At 41.5% G+C, this 12,915-nt stretch overlaps 1 protein-coding gene and 1 long non-coding RNA gene across 2 annotated transcripts; both read right to left on the minus strand.

Annotated features, from left to right (window-relative positions):
• Window positions 1-406: 406 nt before the first annotated feature.
• LOC109511814 (uncharacterized) lies at window positions 407-936 on the minus strand. The gene is made up of 2 exons (XR_002167395.1): window positions 851-936; window positions 407-532 (listed from the first exon to the last, which is right to left on the minus strand). It is a non-coding gene; the product is annotated as an uncharacterized LOC109511814 (long non-coding RNA).
• A 3,599-nt stretch (window positions 937-4,535) lies between these two features.
• On the minus strand, window positions 4,536-12,791 carry LOC109511835 (potassium voltage-gated channel subfamily KQT member 2-like). Its single transcript, XM_019863178.1, has 7 exons — window positions 12,590-12,791; window positions 11,764-11,781; window positions 10,971-11,076; window positions 10,182-10,313; window positions 8,778-8,846; window positions 6,612-6,705; window positions 4,536-6,511 (listed from the first exon to the last, which is right to left on the minus strand). The coding sequence occupies exons 1-7, from the start codon at window positions 12,768-12,770 to the stop codon at window positions 5,696-5,698; spliced, it is 1,416 nt and encodes a 471-aa protein (XP_019718737.1). The 5' UTR covers window positions 12,771-12,791; the 3' UTR covers window positions 4,536-5,695.
• Between the last annotated feature and the right edge of the window lie 124 nt (window positions 12,792-12,915).

A 12,915-nucleotide genomic window follows, 5' to 3' on the forward strand; every position in this document is an offset into this window, starting at 1 on the left:
GGTGACCTCCGGAGCAAAAATCAAGTCTGATTACTGGTCCATGTGTCAGAAAGTCTTTAAGGATGATAATAATGTATGGGTATCATTGCAAAAATACCCCAAGAATCCTAAATACATGACCCCGATATTCAAATCTAAACAATCTAATCCAATAGATCTGAAGTAGCTAAGATTAAAATGTATCTTCAAATGTGCATGAGAAAGAAGCATATGGTTAAAAGATGACAAGATGGAAACTCAGCATGCTATGCGTTAAGTTTGACCTGCCAAGTGAGAGAAAAGCATATCAATCCATTTGCTCCTTTTGTCTCCGCCTCAATGACAGAAGATACCTGCAAATAAAGCCATGCCTTTATAAACTACTGCCCGATGTCTTCCAAATCATTTTTTTTTTTTCTATGAGAGCATTTGGAAAAGCTTGTGCTCAAACAAACAGTAAACGGAAAAGCCCAATTGCATTTATATCGATTTGAACATGCGGGCGATGAGATTGACCGTCACGTGCTGGATTTTGCGGAAATCATAAAACCAACTTTAAAAGATGACAAGATGGAAACTCAGCATGCCATGCGTTAAGTTTGACCTGCCAAGTGAGAGAAAAGCATATCAATCCATTTGCTCCTTTTGTCTCCGCCTCGGTGACAGAAGATACCTGCAAATAAAGCCCTGCCTTTAAACTACTGCCCGATGTCTTCCAAATCTTTTTTTTTTTTTCGTCATTAGAGCATTTGGAAAAGCTTGTGCTCAAACAAACAGGAAACAGTAAAGCACAATTGTATTTATATCGATTTGAACATGCGGGCGATGAGATCACGTCACGTGCTGGATTTTGCGGAAATCATAAAACCACCATTGTTTTGGAGGGTTCTCTCATTTTCGTTCGTCATTCAGCTGATTTGCCCCGTTTGGCAGATTGAAGAGGTAAACCGCTCATTGGGCTCTTCGTGTTGCCCTACAAACCACAGTAGCACGATTTAAATTTTAGATATATATGAAAATGAGAACGTTGCTCTTTTAAAATATCTTAAGTGCAATATAAATGTGACTACAAATGTGCCAAAGCGGCTTTATACTTCTTCACTGCTGTAACATACGCCAAGAGATGATGTGCTGTATCGTATGACCACATTTTGTGATCCACATTCATGATTTCATGTTCAATAAATACTGCTTTCATTGCCCTCTATCCGTTGTTCACAGAAGATAGTGTCTCTTATTGTTTTGGATGGACTTACGATTTATGTTGCCAATGTCGTACTTAACAGCCAGCTAGCTGTGTTTTTCAGACTCTTTTTCATATCCTGAATGTCTTTTTTAAGGAAGATGAATTTGAATATATTTTTATGTGCTGTTTCAATGATGTCAAGTGTTATGTAATTAAATAATTGGACCAGTAGTTTTTGTGGGAGCTCTTATTTTAACAGGATGGAATTGAGAGATTTGGAAATTTTGCACGTTGGGATCAACATTCGCAGAATAATCAAAATGGACTTTTGCTGGGGATTTTTTTTCTTTACAAACAGCATTTTATTATTTATGTCAATGGAATTGGACTTTCATTTGACTTGTCCCACTGAGCAAAAAAGACGCTTTCTCCTTAAGGTCACCTTTATCCTGCCTGGAGGAAATCGAAACCTAGATGGCACAAAATTTCTTGAATTTCAATGAAAGAAGACAGAAGTGATAGTGTTTGTTCCCAGTGGCCCTTGTACATCCCATCCTGTAGACTTGGGCCCCCTGTCTCCTTATCTTAAGTCAACGGTCTCAAACCTGGGTCTTAAACTGGGACAGTGATTTTAAATTGGACCGGCAAATTGGTCCTAATGTTAAATGCAACTTCTTTCATTTTAGGCAGCTGGCCAAAGTAAAACCTCTCCTTTTTGTCACATCCCGGCTGGATTACTGTAACGCACTTGGCTTTGGAGTCAGCCAATCCTCCATGAAGCGTCTCCAGTTGGTCCAGAACGCTGCTGCTCGCCTCTCAACTGGTACTCGTAAGAGGGAGCACATAACTTCTAATCTGGCATCGCTTCACCGGCTCCCGAAACATTTTAGAGTTCTTTTTAAAATCCTATTTGTTTTCAAATCTTTATAAATGGCCTCGCTCCACCTTACCTCTCTGAGCTCATCCGCTCCTACACACCAGCCCGATGCCTCAGGTCTGCGGATCAGATATTATTAGATGTATCAAGATCTAAGCGGAGGCTCAGAGGGGATCGAGCCTTTTCCGTTTCTGGTCGCTTTCTTTGGAATGACCTCCCACTGAATATTCGGCAAGCCCCCTCGCTGCCCATCTTTAAAACTCGTCTCAAAACTCATTTGTATTCTTTGGCATTTGACTCGGCATGACTCAGACTTGATCTTAGTTTTACTGTTTTGTGCTTTCTACTGTCTTCGTTATTAATTTCATGTTTTATTGTTGTATATATGATATTTGCTCCATGTCTGTGCTCTATAAATACAGTTGAGTTGAGAACAATATGATCAAATCACATTCAACTAAGGAAAATAGGAAAATACAGATGTAATTGTGAATCAGAGTGTTGGACAGATTTAGAATGTTTCAGCCTCATGTCTAGGCTGAAATCTGCCTGGACGCCAAATCCAACAACCGGAGACACGTACCGGAAGCAGAGCAGCAAAGAGGAAAGCTACGGAACGAGAATAGACTGTGGAAAAAAAAATTAATGCAATTTTAAGATTAAAAAGTCAGTCGGTGCTTTTGATCAGGCCTGCAGATAAGACCAAAAATTAGCTTCAGCGAATTCCTGTATTCAAACACTAAAGTAGTCTGCAAACATTTGTATGATCTTCTGAAATGAAGCTTTCGATCACCACCTAGCAATAAACGGCTCCTCTTTAGCACGATGTAGGCTATCAATATAAAGAAGAAGCAACCGCTTTTGGAGCTGTACAAAAGTTTTATTGTTGAAGAGGAAAGTGCAATTACATGAAGGTGTTGGCTGGTAGCAAACATGCCAGTGAGATGGTTTCCTCTTTTCTTAATGTCTTCCCTTTTTTTTTTTCAAAATATGCTGTTTCGTGTGAGATATATCTCCGTGAAATGTTGTTGATTGTATGTGTGATGATATGTCCATGCTCCTGTGTTAAGTGTGCTGTTGAACTGCTTTGCTGTTAATTTGTACATGCGTTGTCCTCTTACATCCCATGATTTTAGTGCTACCGTGGAGGCATTTTTCAGTTGTATCAATTGCCCACATTGGAAATTTACTTTCAGATGTCAGTTATTTTTGGAACCTATAAATCAATCCTGATTTATTTATTTATTTGTTTATTAAGGATAAAAGCTCTCCATTGCCTTGTTGGCTGCATTTGATTGGATATTCTCAGCAAACGTAGCAGCAAATGAGCATGGAAGGCAAAATGAGGTCTACAAAACAAAGTGTAAAATAGATTTTTCCCTGTTTTTTGATTTTTTTTTTTTTTACACGCAATCCAGCAAGAAGAAAGAACATGTAAAGAAAATTAAAGGAGTACAGTACTTGACATGCATGCAATTTAATATCTGTGAATCTCCTGAAATCAACCATTTACATGCCATGCCGGCGCTTCACAAATGGGCAAATAAGTGGGGGGCTCTTGTGTAATATTTGGGGAAAAATGACACTTAAAAAACAAAAACAGATTTATAATCTGTAATTTGTGTATTTTAGCTCATGTCTCTAAATTTGCTACAGTTATCCAATCACTATTCTACACAGTGACATGTACACAAGACATTTATCATCATTCATGTTTGCTTTTTGAAAAGTAAGATTGAACAGAGCATTGAACAAAATGACCTTTTATTTATTGTTTTTAAATGTGTGAGAAAGCCAGATTACCCAGAAAAAAAGGATGTGGAGAACATGCAGTCATCACACAGGAAGGCTGGATCAGAACTTCAAAATTGTGACATACGTGCTAACCACGATTCTACTGACCATGCTGTCATATTTCCATTTTATTTTAATTGGTGGACAACATTATAAGTACTGCATGATGATACCGTACTTCTTAGAATTGAAATACAAATGAAGTAAGCGTTGAGTTTAGCACATTCACTTCACAGTTCTGAGGGAGAGGGTTCGAATCTAGTTCCGTTCCTACTTGCGTGGGCTTTCTCCATAACAACTTCCCCTCACATTGCCCCCCAAAACATATCTTAAACAGAAGACTAAATTGTCCATAGTTACGAATGTGAGTGTGAATGGTAGTTTGTGTCGACAGTAAGTACCCTGCTATGGGCTGGCAACCAGTCTAATGGTGTAACCTGCCCCTCGATCAAAGTCAGCTGAGGATCCAGCATGCCCCTGAGCCTACTAATGATCAATGAAATACAAAATGGATGGATGGATAGATACATTTGTTTTTATTTTTTCTCTATCATCAAAAGTGGTTTGTTTTCATTTGTCCAGCCATATAAAACTACTTTCTGGTTCCTCAATCTGACAGACCGCACCATTTTATATTCTGGGATAGGATCATGGCCTAAAAAGTTCAGAAAGTCAACAAAAAGTGAAAATATGTATGAATGTAATCCTCCTCTATCTTATCTTTTAATTATTTGTCCTGGAAAGTATTGTGTTCCTCCTTGCTACAATGTGTATACGTGGGGTTTGAGCGTAGGTGTTTGATTGAACAGAAAAAAAATTTACAATGTAGGGTGCAAAGTGAGCCAATCAACATCAGTGGGGGTACTATGTGGTAGGCAGGTGTTGTCAGAAGTGATGTCTGAATACAAATTTTATAAGAATCTGTCTTCAGAATAGTTCCATTATTTTCACGCCATAATAAGCAAAGAACATGGCTGAGAAGTTATCGTTTATCATACAATCCACAGTCATGGTTGTAAGTGCAGTCTCGTGATGTGAAAAGGAAGCTTCATGAAGCACTTGATAGTTGATAGTTTTTGACTCCTCAAGATGGTGCTCTTTGTTTGAATATAATGGTTAGTGCAATGGAAATGTATTAAAATTCCACTGCATCTTTAAACCAAGAGTGCCATCTAGAGGAGTCAAAAACTATCCCAAGTGCTTTATGAAGCTTCACTTGTCAATCACGAACGTGCACAAGTGTGTATGTTTACATACACGTGCTGCAACAGTCATTTATGGTAGTATGGTATCACGCCACATGGTGGCGCCTCTTTATTATGTCAATTGGTTACTTGGCTCCCTCTCAAGTAAAGCATGGTAAAGCTTGCTTTTTGCTACCAATGAAACAAGTACCTGTGAAAATCTAGAAGTCTTTAGCTATCCAACAGCACATGTCCATGGCTAGTGCCTGCCACCTCAGCTCGCAGCACCACGCGTTACAGGGCGCGCGTACGTGTGCGTACGTGGGCCGCTCTAAGCCAAGACACAAGGGCCGGTTCTTTGGTGGCAGTCCAGCCCTGTGTGTCTATGTGATATGTGATCTACATTTGTATGGGTTCACAGTCATCATGGCTCTCCAAGCGAAACCATAACTCTGACGTGGCCCATGACAAAAATGAGTATGATCCCTCTGTATTAAAGCATTGCTTATCGTGTTATAGTACATCCCAGACAGTGCTCTGAGGTCAAATTGTGTCCATGTTCAGTATTAAATCATTGAATCAAAAATCATTGAATCAAAATGATGAGCAACATTGGCTTCTAGGTCACATGACCATTTTGGCGTCTTTGCCAAGCAGGCCGGGGGGTGGGCAAAGCTACTTGAGTCCGGGCCATCCTTTCTCTCCACAGGAGGCCTCGCCAGAGAAGGACAAGGGCGAGGGAGCGTAGAGGTCCGAGTCTGTGTCGGATTCGCCTTCCGCGAGGAATGGCCTCAACTTGGCACAGAGTGGCGCTGGGGCTCCGGCTTCTGTCCCCGCTGTAGACCCTCCTCCGCCGCCACCGGAGCCTGGAAAAAAAGACGCCCCGAAAAAATCCTCCTTGGCCTGAGAGATGCTGAAGCCACTGAAGGAGCGCTCCAGCTCCTCATGGTCCACGGACGGAATGGAGAGGGACGTGTCGCTCCCAGCATTGGTGGCGTCCTGCGGACGACGCCTCTGCCTCCGGTGACGTCTCCTGCTGAGGGAGCCGCTCTCTTGGCTTGAAGGGTCGTGGGGTGGAGCGGGCGGAGGGGGAAGGCGGAACAGTCTAGGAGAATCGCTGCCGCCGACGGGCGAAGGGGTATTGGCCACGCTGCTGTTCCAGGCCGGCTGGCTGACAGGGTGCTGCAGCTGATGCTGCCACGAGGTAGAAGGGCGACTGTGACTACCAGACGGGGAAGCCACTGATCCCGACACATGCGCATCCGACAAAGGCTCTTTAGGCTCTAAAGACCCTTCAGTGCACAAGAAGTCCATCTCCCGTTCCTCCTTGACCATCTCCTCCTTCTGCTTGCTCTCCACTGGGCTGTGGTAAGGTGGCACCGGATATAGTTCTTTGGAGTTAAAAAAGGCCTCTGTCTCAGAGCGAGGGATGCCCATGCGCTGAATATATACATGGACCAGAAAATCCAGCTTTCTGTCCATGCAGACCACCTGCAGGCAGAAGGGAAGCCCGCAAACCAAGAAAACATGAAAACCACCCAAAACATGAAACGCATCGATCCATCCATCCAACCAGAGCTGTCGTCCTCACCTGTTTCTCAACTTTGACCAGACGTCCCATCATGCTTGTGTCCTCCGCAGCATCTGCCTCACCTTTTGAACCTTTTCCCACTATTTGGTCAACTCTATCGTGAGAAAATGTCAGATCTGAGGTTACAAAAATTGTATATTCATGTAGCATACACGAAGGTAAAAGGTCATTTGTGGATTTTCTGGTCTTTAAGAATGCCGTAGGAACATATAGCATTGCTGTTGAACATATCTTCAAATTTGGTGCAGTTTCCCCAAACTTGGAAATGCATGCTTTTTATTGTACGGCAACAATAGCTATATAAATGTCTGTTAAAAAAGAAAAAAAAATTATCGTGTTGAGCGGACCTTTGCCCATGTTTGCCAGCAGAAAACTCCACAGAGACTACCTTTGCAAAAGAAAAAGTGTGACTTACTTTTACATGGTAAATATATGAAAACAGTTGACTTTGTCATGCTAACGGTGAATAAACCAATAGAAACGACTACAAACTACAGTGGAACCTCTGATTTCAGCTTCCCCTTCAGGAGCGCAATTCGTTAGTTCTTCTAAATTTGAAATTCTAACAACCGAACTTACTGCGATGGCGGGAAGTGGGAAGTCGCTAAAGCAACAATAAGTTGACAATCATAAAAGAAGAAGAGTACAAATGTACACTGCAAAATTTGTTGCTTTGACTATTAACGAGAACCGACTCACCTTACAAGCGGTAATGGTACAGTAAGCTTTTCCATCTGGTGAGTAGACAATTCATATTTGAGGTTGTTTGTACAACCCTTCCAAGTGCCAGTTTTAACTTGGCACATTTTTTCTTTTTAAGTTTGTAAACATAAATAAATTGAAGTTGACCAGCGATGCAGAACATATTGCTTGACCTTTGAGGTTCCGCTGTATGTGAAAATGAAGTGAGCATATTCAAATGAGTAATGTGTTAATCTGAGGTGTGCATACATGCTTAACATATACAGTCCAATGTTTCCTAATCACGATGATGTGGTGCTTAGTGAGAGAATAAGGTCCTGGCCCAAAATGCAACACAATGCATGCAACATGTTCTCACAAGAGTTTTGCAGTAAATAGGAGGACTACATTATCATCCACAAAATGAATATTCTGTTTATACAGGAGTGTTGAAATGAGCAAGCTAAAAAAAATAAAAAATTCAGCAAAACATTCAATTGAACTAATATGGCACGAGCAACGATTTTTAACATGACAAAACATAGTTTTAAAGAGGCAGTTCCAATGATTTACCTTTCCGATTTCCCAAGGCCCAGACCTCAATTAATTTTAACTATTAAATACTTTAAATTTCTACTAAATTTAGAAGCTGGGTTGGAGATTTTTTTTTAAGGATTAAAAATAAACTTTTCCCACAACCAAAACAATTTTTCTGCATCATGATCCATCCATCCATTTTCTACTCCGCTTTATCCTCCCAAGGTCGCGGGGGGCGCTGGAGCCTCTCTCAGCTGTCTTCAGACAGTTGGCAGGATACACCCCGAACTTGCCAGCCAATCGTAGGGCACTCACAGACAAACAACCATTCGCACTCACAGTCACACTTAGGGACAAGTTACAGTGTTCCATTAACCTTCCATGCATGTTTTTGGAACGTGGTAGGAAATCGGAGTACCCAGAGAAAACCCACGCAGGCACGGGGAGAACATGAAAAACTCCACAGAGGAAGGCCGGTGCCAGAATCGACCCCTACACCACTGCACTGTGAGGCGAACATGCTAACCATTCGACTGCCGTGCCGCCCTATTTGTACAAAATTGTATTAAATCAATGTGAGAACATGCTCTTGCATACTTATTTGTGGTTTCATGCGTCATGAACATTTCATCCTGATGGTGGTGGTGGGGGGGGCTTTTGCTATCTGTCTCTCCAGTTTGACACCAAGCAAAGGACCCCCATCTGAGTGAGGCCACAGTCACGTGACTCAACACTGCTTTGATTTTCGTACATAGTCCTCTCAAGTGTTACTATGTGTCTGTCTGCATGCATGCTCTCTTTGATTGAAACGTACAAGTGGCTTGAACTCAAAAGGGGGTCTCTCTGTCACAATGTATTGATTTTAGTGAGCATCTTATGTAGCTGTTCAACACTGAGGACAAAGCTTGCAAAATGATCACTCTGGATGTACGAGTCTATTGACCTAACCTAGGACTTTCAGTGGACTTCTTATGGCGAGGTGTTGATGGGGGAGGGGCCCCAACAACCATATCTATCCTGGCAAGGCACACAGAGACGATATGAGCTCAATCCAGAAATGAAACCATGTGGCAAATCTTCGCTTTCAATATATTCCGTAGACCACAGGTGTCAAACTCCGCTCCTGGAGGGCTGCCGTCCTGCATGTTTTCCATCTCTCCCTGTTGCAACACATCTAATTCAAATGAACAAGAATCATATCAGGCCTCTGCAGAGCTTGCTGATGAGCTGATCATTTAAATCAGCTGCGCTGCAACAGGGCGAGATAGAAAACATGCAGGAAAAAGGCTCTCGAGGACCGGAGTTTGACACCTATGCCATAGACAAAAGACATACAGTCAGTCAGGTAAGGAAATCGGCATGAAATTGCAACGCTGTGGTTGGGCACAATCCTCACATTTCCAAAACCATCACTCTTCAGGTAACAAAAATGCACCATCAAAAGGCCAAGACTTTATATTTGTAAATTTGCTAGAATTTAAAAAAAAAAAAAACCTATCACGTGGATTGCCAAATTAGTTTGTGAAAAAATATGAAATTGACCAAATATGGACATCAGAGGTTTCGGCCCGACAGTGACGAAAAGTGTTTTCCTGTTGGAATATACTGAATGTACGGTTCATAGAAGATCTTTCATGGACATAAACAATGACATCTTGTGTAGGACGGGCTAGTACCGCAAACAATGACATGTCGCAATCTGAGATTCAAATTAGTGAATTGTACTTTTTACAATGTCACTAATGTAAACAACTGGAAACAACACATGTCTGAGAAATGAAACAGGCAAATGGCTTACGCGCATGTGTGTATAGAGAAAACATGGTTTATTTCAAATAACACGATAATCCGTATGTTCACTACAACGACAAGAAGAAGCTACATTTACCGTATTTTCCGCATTACAAGGCGCTTCGGAGTATAAGGCGCAGCTTTAATGAATGACCTATTTTCATATATCGGGCACACCGCATTATAAGGCACATAGAACACAAGCTACAATAGAGGCCGCAGTTGCATTATGCATCCACTAGATGGAGCTACACTAAAGGTAATACAATACAATACAGCTTTATTTATACCGAGCTTTCACAGCTGCAACAAAACACTTTACAGAACATTTAAATACTACGTCCAAAAAATCTGAATATAGAGCCATATGTAAGGCGCATCGTCTTATAAGGTGCACCGTCGGCTATTGAGAAAATTGAATGCTTTTAGGTGTGCCTTATAGTGCGGAAAATACGGTACACACTATACATAGTGATGCTTGTGTACATTCTTCACGTATATATTCCGTTTCTGTAAGGTGATGCTGATGAGGTTTGCCCTGGACAGTGAACGTGTGCTTGCCTGGATTGTAGGTTCTTGATTCGGGTCAACATGTCCAAGTGACCTGCAGAGTACTGCTCGATCACATCCATGACATCGTACGGTCGTAGGCTCTCTTTGAATCTTCTCTTTGACACCAGGAAGGTCATGATGCTGAGGGAAGTCACATATTTCACCATTAAACTTTTCATGCACCAAAGATGACAACCTGTAACCTGATAACATGATAAGCTGTCCACTGTAGTAACCGCTGTCCCTGAAACGGTTAAACATTGCGTTCCTTTCCAACTGGATTGGAATAGTGAGGCAAATCCTTTCATTTTGCTGGAGAGGGAAATATTTGTTTTTGTCTTTACATTAAAAGATGACTTTAAACAGATATTATTCAAACAATTATTAAATAGCATGAAATGTCCACGATCGGATTCAGCCCTGGTAGTGTTGTGGTTGCCTTTTGTGCCCAGCCACTGCTAATCCCAAACCAGATCTATTTTTTTTTTTTAATTGGTGGCGTGCATCAGGAAGGGGCGTCCAACGCAAAAACTTTTCCAAACAAATCATGCAAGTGACACACCCTGAAACAAGCCATAGAAAATCTACGCTCAGTTGCAGGCTTGCGTTTTGCCTACAAATGCTACGTTTATACATGTTGGAAGTATAACAGACATGAAAAGAGGAGCATGGAAAATTCAACAACGGTGACGCTAAATGAAGGTATGAATTAATCATAGTTATCGGACCAACATGAACCACATCATTTTCGCAGGTGCTGCTAAACATAGCAGAGGAGAATTGAATGCGAGCGCTTACCATATTGCTCGTATCGCAACCCTTAACCCTGGCGGCAATTCTTGAGCGAGAAACTCACAGTGACAACTCTTGTCGTCGCCAACGTCCTCTCCTGGAAAGCTTGACTCTACAGAACAGAGAGAAAGACACTTTTCAGAAAAGATGACTTTGGCCTACCCGATACGAGAGAATAAGAGAAGGGGCAAAGCAAAGCTGCTGCTTTTGTCTTTGACAGAGAATTGAATGGGAAGTGATCAACCGCATGTTTGTGAGCGACGTTTGTTGGCTTTGTGAAACTGAATTAAAATCAGTGAAGAATCAAAGGATAGTACGAATAGTGTGAAGCTTTGTTGAAACCTTTGACAAGTAGTCGAAAATTAAGCCGAGTAATTCTCAAATTCAGTTGAGCCAGGTGATGAATTTGATGAATTTGACAGCAGTCAGGCAAAGGTTCTCTACACTTGACTGCTGTTGACGGATGCTCGATAAAAAAAGTGAGGACTCTTCATGCAAAATGGTGACTCGGGCAATTTGGACACATTTGACCTTTTACGTAATTTGACACCACTTGATTTGAACCCATGATGAATTTACTACACCCATGATCAATGGCAGTGTGTTCACTTCAAATTTGTTGGTGGCTCCAGATCCCCAATTTCAGGGGTTAAAAATAAATAAATAAATAAAATGGGTTCATGTCAAGTGAAAAAAATCTCTGCAGATTTCAGCATGCATGTTTTTCAAATAAATGAAGCTTGTCTTGATGACTATCACCCCCTCATATAAGCCAACCCAAAATATCCCAATGTCTTACTTATTAAACCTTCAATTGCTGCAAGGAGAGAGAAAGAAAAGACACGGAAAACAATTCATTATGGAGTCGAGTGAGAACGCCAAGAACAGACAAATTTGATATACTTTTTCTTGGAATTCCTTGGCAAACGAGCCGCACGTATGGGGTGACAATGAACGGTTTGTATTTTTATATTTCAACAAATGAATGTCGATAAAAACTATGCCATGAATTGAAATAGGAATGCGTTGGATTAAACCCGGAAGCATACACTCGCATCGTGTAACCAGCCGGCAAAATTTCACAATGTACTAATACGGTACTTTGTTGAAGCTCACATAAAATCTAAATTTAATCCCTGCCTACACTTTGCAAACTAAATAGAGTGCTATTAAATGTGTGAAGAATAAAGTATTCACATGTCCTTGATACCGTCTGACAGACGGAGACTGTTTTGATCAGCGAGGAAGACAACAGCAGTCAATGTTGTTTTCTACTCTGTGTCCCCCTATGGGATAATCCATGAATTACACCATATTAAAAATATTAATTCCGTGTCTTTTATGCATTTTTTTTCACTTTTAAATTATCCTGTGGGCCTGATCGAACCTCTTTGGGGTCCGGTTCCGGCCCGTGGGCCACATTTTTGACACCCCTGTTATAGTGTATTCTGAAGCGACCCAGCAGAAGTATCTTTTTTTTTCCCCCAAAATTCTAGAAGTCTGGGAAATTTCTAAAGGCACAAAACTGTATGGCCTTAAAAAAGGTTTGACACAATTAAAGCCCAGACATTTAAACATTCAGGAGGTTCTGAATGAACACACACAGTATATGTGAGATGCTTTACCCTCTGAGTTTTGGCGTGAGGCGCTGCCTCGGACTCTGAGAGAATGCCTGGGCCCTCGGTTCTTCTCCGTAAAGCTCCAGCTCTTAGCGACCTTGCCGGGGCTCGCCTCCGCGCCATCTTCTGGCCCAGGAGACTGGTCTTTCCCTTTGGCCAATGGAGCTTTGGAAGGACTGGGGAACATCTTGTCCTTTAGGCTCGCCTTCCGACTAGAAGGACCAAGTCAAGAAATGGTGAGCCTTTGTGGAAATAATAGCACGTCGTATTTACCGGTATATAAAGTCATAATCTGTTAAGTCAACAATATTTGTCTCGTTATCTTCTTATTT

This window comes from Hippocampus comes, unplaced genomic scaffold (assembly GCF_001891065.2).
Source record: "Hippocampus comes isolate QL1 unplaced genomic scaffold, H_comes_QL1_v1.1 scaffold1, whole genome shotgun sequence".
Classification (NCBI taxonomy): Eukaryota; Metazoa; Chordata; class Actinopteri; order Syngnathiformes; family Syngnathidae; genus Hippocampus; species Hippocampus comes.

What these genes read in the sequence shown, in the direction of transcription:
- LOC109511835 (XM_019863178.1), bottom strand. Translation starts at nt 12,770, where the DNA reads ATGTTCCCCAGTCCTTCCAAAGCTCCATTGGCCAAAGGGAAAGACCAG. An exon ending in GTTGCGATACGAGCAATATG is followed by an intron (nt 10,314 to 10,970) that starts GTAAGCGCTCGC and finishes GACTTCCCTCAG; the next exon opens with CATCATGACCTTCCTGGTGT. An exon ending in TGGTCAAAGTTGAGAAACAG is followed by an intron (nt 6,512 to 6,611) that starts GTGAGGACGACA and finishes TTCTGCCTGCAG; the next exon opens with GTGGTCTGCATGGACAGAAA.